Here is a 9231-nt window from a genome sequence, read left to right as displayed (position 1 = left end):
CGTTACGTACCCATGTGCTCGGACTCCTTGAGCCCGGTGGCCAGCTTCCAGGGCCCCTGCGAGCGGTAGCCCTCGTCGGAGACCTCGGAGCTGGAGTCGCCCGACGCTTCCTCGTACAGCCGCTTGCCGGGCGGCGTGTGTGCGGAGCGGCGCTTGGGCGCTGGCGAGCTGCGGTGGCTGATGGGCGTCCGCGCCGCTGCCGTCGCCGGGCTGGAGGCGTCGGCGTCGCTGTCGTTCAGTCTGTCGGCCAGCCAAGCGTCAGCGCTCTGGTTTTGCTGTCGCTCTGCGCTGTCGTATCGTTCGTTAAGTCGGGGTGGGGGAGGGCATAGACATGCGCCGGCCAGAAAAGGTCAGTATCGTTCCGTTGTCCGGAAAGGAACGCCGTTTGTTTTGAAGCGTCGCCCTGGTCCCAGCTCCTTGTGCCGGCGTGGCGGGGATGGCAGCGGCCTGGGACCCGTCCCTGCTGCCCGCGCCCAGTCTGTCGATTGGGGGAGGGGACAGCAGAGCGCTGCACCCGTCCGCCCGCCCCCTGTTTATGGAGGACGGGCGGCAGCGTGCTACGCCCATCATCGTCACACTCGTTAGGTCGGCGCGGGAGCCTAGCGGGCTAAAAATGAACGTCCGCTGGGAGGATGTCTCTGACGCGCCCCACGCACCGCACTGACGCGACCGGCACCGTCTGTTTACACTCGCAGCATGGGTCGGTGGGGGAGCACACTTGGAGCGACGTGCTGAGCGAGCCGGCACTAATGCCCCGTCGATCGCTAACCATCAGCCCTTCGCTCTGGAACGGCAGCTATGCCTCGTCATCTCTGCTCACCCATCATTAGTGCCAGGATCAGTTACCTCCTCGCATTAGCGTGAGGGATATTAACTGCACCGGAGCTCATTTTGCACTCCACTCAGGACACAGGACATCTTGTGCCGCCTGCACGACCGTCCTAAATCGGAAGACGGGAATCTACCACACGCCACCCACTTGACACCCGATGCAGCTGCGGGCGCTACACGGTCGCCAGCACACCGGCGGCCTGGCCCCGACTGACCCGTCAGCGAACGGATGTCGCGGCCGGCGCCGCGCACTCACCGTTCGTATTTGACCCCGGACAGCTGGCGCTCGCCGTCGTGCGGCCCGCTCTTCATGAACAGCCTGGACGCGATCGCGGTGCGGTGCCCTGCCGACGGCGGGCATGTGACGTCACGCAGTGGCCGCGGTCGTCGTCCCGCTCCGTCCTCCGACGAGCCAGACCTGGGGTCGGCGTCCGGACCGCTGCGGGGCACGTGCGCCCCGGCCCGGCGGCCTGGTCGTCGCCGGGTCGGTGACCGCGGGCGGCGGCCACACATGCAGGTATTCACGCTCGTAATGGCCACCACATCCCGCGCTGTCATGATCCACACGGCGGGGCTGTCGGCCGCCCACTCGCCGACAGTGGGCATTAATTACCCTTTACACTTCACAGGCGTGATGTGGGCCGGGACCTTTCGCCAGCGAATAGACTCCAGTCCATATGACCCACCCCATAACCTGGCGCCGCTCAAAGCATAACGGCGCTGGTGAGCCCCACACATGCGGCGATTCCGCAGCCCATGTGTGAGTTTGCAGGCCGGACGAGGTCGCCGGAAAATAGAGCACGCCGTCCTCCACGCGGGATATGACGGGCGAATGCTGCCGGCGCGCCCCGGCTGCGCAGGGGGGGGGGGGGGGGCGGAGCCAGCCGGTAATCAATTCACGCTGCTGGCGAGCGGGTCTGTCCGCATGCGAGCGAGCACGCCCGTCCGCGAAACATGACATGTTTTACAGCCGCTGCATGCGAACGGGCACAAAGCCCGACGGTGGCCGCGCAAGAAATCAGCCTAATGAAACCGCTGTCGCTGTCGCGCGACCAACTGGAGCGCAGCCACTAAAAGATTAACCCACTGCGGCCAGCCTTTGTCCGGCTCTGCGTTTTCACCGCAAACGGTTCCCAGCCCGCCTGGCGAGGCCTCCCGGCCGTGCCGCGTCGCGTGGACGGGTCGGGGAGCTGGTACGCCGGCGGCCGATCTGCCGCTTCCTGCGCCTCGCGAGGGCTCACCTGCTTTGCACCGGCACGGGTCATGCTTGTCCAGGTAGTGCTCGAGCGTGTCCCAGCCGCCGCCGACCCGAACCATCACGTGGTTGCGCAAAATCTGGGGACGGGCGCGGTCATGAGCCGCGGCGAAATGCTGCCGTTCCCTGGCGATTCGCACGGGGCGCTGGCTGGCAATGCGCCGCGCTTCATGGCAGGTTCAGCGGCGTTGAGCGCGGCAGCTGTTTCACCACCGTTGTGCGACACGTCCGCAGAACACTTGACGGATGTGAATTTTCCCAGGAAAACGGCTGCCCTGCACTGGAGCGTGTTTGAAATGTTCATGTCATTCTGCATGGCAACTCCTTTAATTCCGGGTCCTTGGACCAAAGAATATGTGTATATGCTACACATATTGGATGCAGTCAAGCTCCATTGTCAGGACGCCGTTCACCTCCGAATGCACAGCCGAGTGTGGAAGGCCACACGGACACATATAAACGGACACATGGATACATATAAACGGACACATGGACACTTATGAAAATGTGCCTGGTAGCGCATCATGCAGAAGGTCTTAAAAAAACCGCCCGGCTCAAAAACTGGAAAAATCCCACATCCTGAACCAGAGTTGGATACAGGTGACGTACCACGGACAATAGCGAATCACAGACGCCGGTACTCCTGCATCCGTGACAGGTTCAACAATACGGGGGGAGGGTGATTGACGTTCTAGTCCACATACGATGCACCAGCCTGAAATCCCGAATCCTCGTCTCAGGAGTCCATGCGCGCACGTCATGCAGCTATCATTGTCACTTGTATTCGCTGCTCTTCACAACAGGACGAAGGCAAGTATCCTAGGTTTTGCGGAGCGCAAGTTCAAAACGCCTTAAAGGGATTGTACAGGATTCCTTACTGAAATGAAATGCAGTTTCACGCGTTTATTTCACCAGCAAATCAGTAACAGTTGTAGTGAAACTACGCCACTGCGTATGCAATCCATTACCTTGATGATTATTAGCGTTGGAACGTGTGTAGCAAAAGTATTTGTCAAGGAAAATCAGGAAATGCCACTTGACTTCATCATTCATTTAAGAGCGGATGACTTATTTTACATACTGCAGTAGTCGCCTATCTTCGTAAGACGAGCTGAAAAGGCTTCTTTTTACACGTTAGATACTACAAATGCGAAATTTGGTGTCACCATCTTAGAGATGGACAGCAGAGCGCCAAATGGTTCTGCAGAGCGTACCCTGGGACAGCAAAGTGTCAGATGGTTCTGCAGAAAGTACCCTGGAGCGTCACCGCGCGTTTTGGAACGATACTTCGTGCCGATGAAGCCACTTCCAGAAAATCCCGTTACCATTGGATTTCTTGATCTAGACCTTGATCTACCAGTTTCAGGAATAGCCCAGTGTCACAAAAAAGCATGCAATCCCGTTAAGACCGTTCATTACAATTACAATAAGCAGATGTCACCGACTCGTTTTGAAAGTTTTTTCCCCAGGGACAACTTGACGTTAACTAAGATCTAACGAAGCAAGGCTATCTGTTTTGTTGCAGCCGTAATGCCAACTGCCGGTTTTGTTCGGAAATCCCCTAATTCCTACTAAGACCGCAGCCCATTCCCATTCCTGCGCCATTGAGAACGCTGCAAAACAATGGCGCAACAGAAGATGTGAGGGAATGCTGTGACAGTAGCGATAATCTGCTTACAATAAGCACCTGGCGTTTTGTGGGCTGACGACTGGCGACCATGAACCCACAGGATGCCCGGCTCAGGTCGAATGTAAAGCTGCAGCCTCTCACTGGCAGCAGGCCCGTGGCACCTACATGGACCTACGCTCGTCAGAACGTGACAGTGCCTGCAAGGGAATGATGCCTACCGACTGCGACGCGCCACGTGAGGGAAGTACAGGGCTGCCAACACACCCATAACACAGGCCTCGCCTACCCCTGGATGACGAACCGTAACTCGCACTGTGCAAATTGTACTCCCGCGGGGCAAAATGACTCAAGATAGCACTCGCTGCCGCCAGCCTTGACGCTGCATTCCCACCAAAGATATGAGCCAGGGTTTCACGCCGCGGGGAACAGCGTCTCCCTGTCGTCCGACTGGGACGGCCCCAGCTGCAGCCGTCGGCGGCCCCAGCTGCAGCTCGACGGCGCCGTGGGCGGATTAAGGCCGTGTGACGGCGCACCTGCCCCGCCACGTCAGGCCTCCCCTCGCCAGCTGACCTCGGCGGGCGCGGCACTGACGCAGCGCTGGCACGCGCACTGGCAGACGTTCGGAACGGACGGTCGTGATGTCACCAATCACTGACCGAGTTGCGTGCGGCTCTCTGTCGTCATGTCTCGGCTCGGGACGGTGCCACCAGACTGATGCTTCTTGCTAGCTAATGACCATGTTGCGCAAGCGTGGGTACATCCGAGCGTTTGGTTGCGTTGCACCCAGGCATTGTACCCAAATAACAGTATCGGATGCTCATGACTATGTTTACGATCTGCCGCGCCCCAGCCGCTCACGGCGCGAGGACCTGAAGCAGCGAAACGTGCTTTCGCCGACGTCATGTACGCTCCCGAGTTAAAAGTCAACCCTGATCAGCTGTGCTGGTCACTGCACGCATGATTGTATTGTGTACCCCATACGATGCAGTCCGAACTCACTGTTCATCCGACTAGGAGCACACCCTGGCACCGATCTAGAGTTGACGTCACCCGGCTTCGGTATGCAGGGTCAACATAGCCAAGCCCATGGTTCTTGCACTGCTACCCGTGTCTGCATGACGCCCCCCCCCCCCCCCCCACCTCGCTGTGGTCTATGCTTCACAGCAGAAACAGGACCCTCCATGCGCGCCTCCCGTTGACTGGCGACGGGGTGCAGTGCATGCTACATTGACTGGCATACTGAGGTGGTATTGCAGCTGTGGGTCTGGTCTTCTGACGCCTCCTACAGTTGTGCTCTCATTAAGTCACATGCGAACAGCTCACGTTCGGTCCTAAGAATGCTGCTCGCTACCAGAGCGGCACTTGCTTTTGCGCAAGATGGCCTACTGTTACTGCCGGTCAAGACATCGATTGTTAGAGACCCGTAATATTGGGGAGTCGCTAAACCCCCCAGGGCCCATGGCCACTTGCCACACTCGCTCTGATCGACAAGGTGGATGAGGCGAGGTTAAGCGAGCACGACAGGAGAAGCAGCTTGAGGTGATGCAAAGCGGCCGGGCCGTGAGGCAACGCGAGCCGCGGTCAGTGGGACTCGGCCCACGGCCGCGCGGCGCCCGCGCCGCCGGCCACAATGGAAAGTGTGGACACCCGGCCGACGGCTCGGAACGCTTCCCACGGACCGAGCCGGCTCCGGTCCTCTACGGCCAGGGTTGACTGTTTACCGGCGCGGCTATGCGCGGTCGGCGCGCGGCGCGGCCATGGAGCGGGGCGCAGCGGGCGTCCACGCGCCCGCCGGCGCACGGGGCCCGCCCTTCCGGCTGTGCCGTTAGGCCGCCGCTGGCGGTCACGTCCGAAAATTCAGCGCCGGCTGCTGTGTCTGCCGCGGACGGTCCACTGGACTGTCGCGCGGCGTGGATTGAGCGGCCGGACGGCGCCGTCTGTCGCAACAGCGGCGCCGGCTGCCACGGGCCCGGCCACTCCAGCACTCCGCGCAGGAGTGGCCGGAGCCCGACAACCACCGCCGGTCGCCACGGGCCCGGCCACTCCAGCACTCCGCGCAGGAGTGGCCGGGGCCCGACAACCATCGCCGGCCGCCACGGGCCCGGCCACTCCAGCACTCCGCGCAGGAGTGGCCGGGGCCCGACAGCCACCGCCGGCCGCCACGGTTCCCACCCACGGCCGAAACGCGCTCCGATGGAAATGACACGATAACGCAACTCACACATCGTTTAACGTTGAGCCTTCGGCTTGCGAAACGCGTCCACGCACTGGCGTGGGCCCCGCCAGCCAGTGCGTCGGCCCGGGACTGGGCCGCACCGGCGCCATTCTGACCGCAGCGTTGCGAGGCGAACCCTGCGTGTTTCCGTAGCAGAGCGTGCATAGCGCCCGTTGTACAGGATAATGGGCGAACAAAGCGAGTGGTACACGCCGCCGAGTGTCCCGATGACAGCCTGCATGCCGTATAGAGCCGTGGCATGGATCAGGTTACGTGTTGAATGGTGGGCGACTTTCCCGTTCGGTTGACCGGTGACGCCCCGGACACGTGCCAGGGGTGAACCACCGACCGCCCCGTGTATTGGGCGCAGCACACGGACACAGCTGCAGGGCTGACCACGGCGGGCATGTCCCCGTGGCGTACATACGCACCGCCGGTGTGTTATGAGCACATGGCCTGGATACAGCAGGTCAGCACTGGTCAGGACGTGGCTGTCCACGGGCTGTATGTATAGCCGGCTATGTCCTCAGTTCACAGCACAGATGCAGCGCGACAGAACTGCCCAGGACAGGAGTGTCCCTGATAGGTGTGTGCCACCGGGTGTGTAGTCAGCACATGGTTTTGAGGGAGTAGGTTCGTACGATCAGGATGCCCCGTTCTCGCAGTGATGTACATCATCGGGTGTGCATCAAACTTAGAGCCGAGATACGGTCGGGGAAGGCATGCCCATTCCGGAAACGTAAAGATGTGATGTGCATCTCCACAAATGATCGCACGTCTCGGACAGAGCGGGGCAGGCCCTGCCAGGCCAGACCCTGAAGGGTCAGCCAGCTGAAATACGCCGAGACACTCCACTGTATGCGCTGAGCACCATTCGGGGTTGGGGGGGAGACTGCGGGAAGACGGCGTCGGACGTGATGTCCTCCCTGCCGACACCGCCGTCCGTCGGGCGCCGTGACCGCCGCTGACGCCGCTCCCCGAGGCCGGCCGCGCTGGACGCCGAGCCCGCTCACTCACCCGCACAAAGATGAGCGTCTTGGTGTCGCCGATGCGGTACTTGCCCTCGGAGACGCGGATCATGGGGAACTGGCTGGGGCAGGAGCACCGCTCCACCAGGTCGCGAACCTGCCGGCACGACGTGCAGAGTTAGCTGCGGTGGCGCGGGGCGACAGATCTGGCGCGGCGTGTCGCTGTGGCGCCGGGCAGATAGCGGACTCGTCGCGTCCGCGTCCGCGGCGGACGCTGATGATGAACGATAGGGCATCACGATGGCCTTCGACAAACGACCTGATACTGGACTGTCCTGGGGTGGCGACCCAGATGGTGACCGATACAAAGCTACGCTGGTCCTCGACCTCTACGCGTCGTTGCATTGTTTGACACCAAGACCGTTATCATTAAAGACTGCACCTTCAGCCCATCGCCTTTTGTTCACTGTGTTTCTGGACACGTTTTGATGTAACGGTAAGAACATCAATGACATCATCATTCAGGGATCGCCACAATCCGGACACCGCACTGTCAGATCAGCCTTTTATTGACTAACGAAGGGCTTAGACATGCACTGCGTTAAAATGTAACCAAAAACTGTGAAATTGTTGGAGCTCGACTAGAACATGCGGTTAATAGCGCTAATATCAGCAATATATGCATAAAGAGCAATCAACAAGCCCACCACATATCCCACATGCTTTCCCTGATAGTTTTCCAGCCATCAATTCCGACTGCCATCGTTCGTAACTCATTACCACGGCCTCTGAGGTCATCAACAGTATTTACTGAACCCGTGATATCATCAACAGATATTTAGTGAGCCAGGGGTCAATGCGGGTAAGTACCAATGGACGCGCCACCAGTGAGTACTAGCACGACTCGGGGTCACTTAGCGAGCCTGATATACCTACCTATCCTGGCATAGCAGACCCGCAAAACCAATCATTCATTCGCACGGCGTACTCGCATTGATGGGACGAAGTCACGCCTCAACATGCACGGCTCGAAGCAGGCAAGCACATCGGCTCAGAGGCCGCACGTGAGCGCCATCGCCCGAAGCCCACTCGAGTCGAAGTGGAGCGCAGCTCCTGCAGCGCCAGTCACTCCGCAGTCTCCGCGACCGCCGCAGCTCCGGCGGGAGCGCTGGGCCGGCACGGGTCTGCACGCGCCGGCCCCATTGTCCGACGGCCGCTCATCGGCGCGAGCATTGCCACACCGGCGGAGGGTTCACCGGTCAGCGCGTGGGGCCGGCGCCGCGCCCACGTGCGGCGCCGGCCGGCAGATCGCCGCCAGATACGGCCCGCGGACGCGACCTTGACGCCTCGGCAGACGCAGCTGCCACGCGAGCCGCCGGGGCCGCCGAGAAGCCGTTCCGACGCCGGTGCAGAGCTGGGTGGGTGTGGCACGAGCGGCCGTCCCGCGCCGCCCAGGTGTCGTCTGGGTCAGCCCGGTCACGCGTCAGAGGCAGTCTGGTCGGAGATTAGCCGCGGCTCTCGGCCAGGATACCGTACAAGGCGGTCACAGTCACGGCCGAACCGACAACCTAGGCCCAGCACGGGCATGACCCAGACCAGACTCCCCTGTGCAGTGACTCCCCAGACTCCCCAGACTCCCCTGTGTAGTGTGCCGACGCCGACTCGGGTGGTATAAGCTGAGGAGGTCCGGTCCACCGGCTTTAGCCGGCCCGAGAGATGAGCGGCCGCCGTATGGACTGAAATGTGTCTCAGCCTGGACCTGACCTGACCTGACCTGACCTGACCTGAACTGACCACACCCGAGCGACCGCCCAGGGCTACGAACGGGATCTAGCCACTCCGGAGTCCAGCGCCGCGGGGTGACGACGGGGGTGAACGCCGACACCCGTCGTCCAGCCACCGCCAACCGCCAGCCGCGGGACGGCGGGGAGGCCGATCCAATCAGAGGCGCACTCTAAGTTTGGCGATCTGATACCGGCGTGTGATAAGTGGCCTAGCAATCCCGGAAGCCATACGTTATCGCTCCCTTGTCTATGTTCGATCGGCTGGCGCTCTAACACCATTCCAAATGAGGAATCCTGGATCGCAGCGTGGTGGCGAGAAGTATGCAGTTCATTATGCCGTTAAGGAAGCGATAAACCTCCACCCATGCGAGTCATGCGCAGTTCATGCGCGACAAACTGCCTTGGCTTCCCGATATCCCAGAAGCTGGCAAACAACTGGCCCAGCCGCGTCATGTTTCGATGCAGTCGGGGGCGGACGGCGGTGGGAGGGAGGGAGGGGTGGGGCAGCTGCCCCTAACTCTAGGCAACATTTCACATTAGCCCTGTGG

The 9231-nt window shown here is 61.0% G+C and overlaps 1 protein-coding gene across 1 annotated transcript in view; it reads right to left on the bottom strand.

Moving 5' to 3' along the window:
• Nucleotides 1-2: 2 nt before the first annotated feature.
• Nucleotides 3-9231, bottom strand: part of LOC119111074 (uncharacterized) — a 39206-nt gene continuing 29977 nt past the window's right edge. The window contains exons 6-9 of the mRNA XM_037234900.1: nucleotides 6949-7056; nucleotides 2073-2166; nucleotides 1088-1175; nucleotides 3-240 (exon numbers count right to left, since the gene is read on the bottom strand). Of these exons, the coding sequence (XP_037090795.1) occupies nucleotides 3-240; nucleotides 1088-1175; nucleotides 2073-2166; nucleotides 6949-7056 (528 nt within the window). The remainder of the gene's footprint in view (nucleotides 241-1087; nucleotides 1176-2072; nucleotides 2167-6948; nucleotides 7057-9231) is intronic.

This window comes from Pollicipes pollicipes, unplaced genomic scaffold, assembly GCF_011947565.3.
Source record: "Pollicipes pollicipes isolate AB1234 unplaced genomic scaffold, Ppol_2.1 Scaffold_7261;HRSCAF=8764_pilon_pilon_pilon, whole genome shotgun sequence".
NCBI classification, from domain to species: domain Eukaryota; kingdom Metazoa; phylum Arthropoda; class Thecostraca; order Pollicipedomorpha; family Pollicipedidae; genus Pollicipes; species Pollicipes pollicipes.
This window is presented reverse-complemented; position numbering and strand designations above follow the sequence as displayed.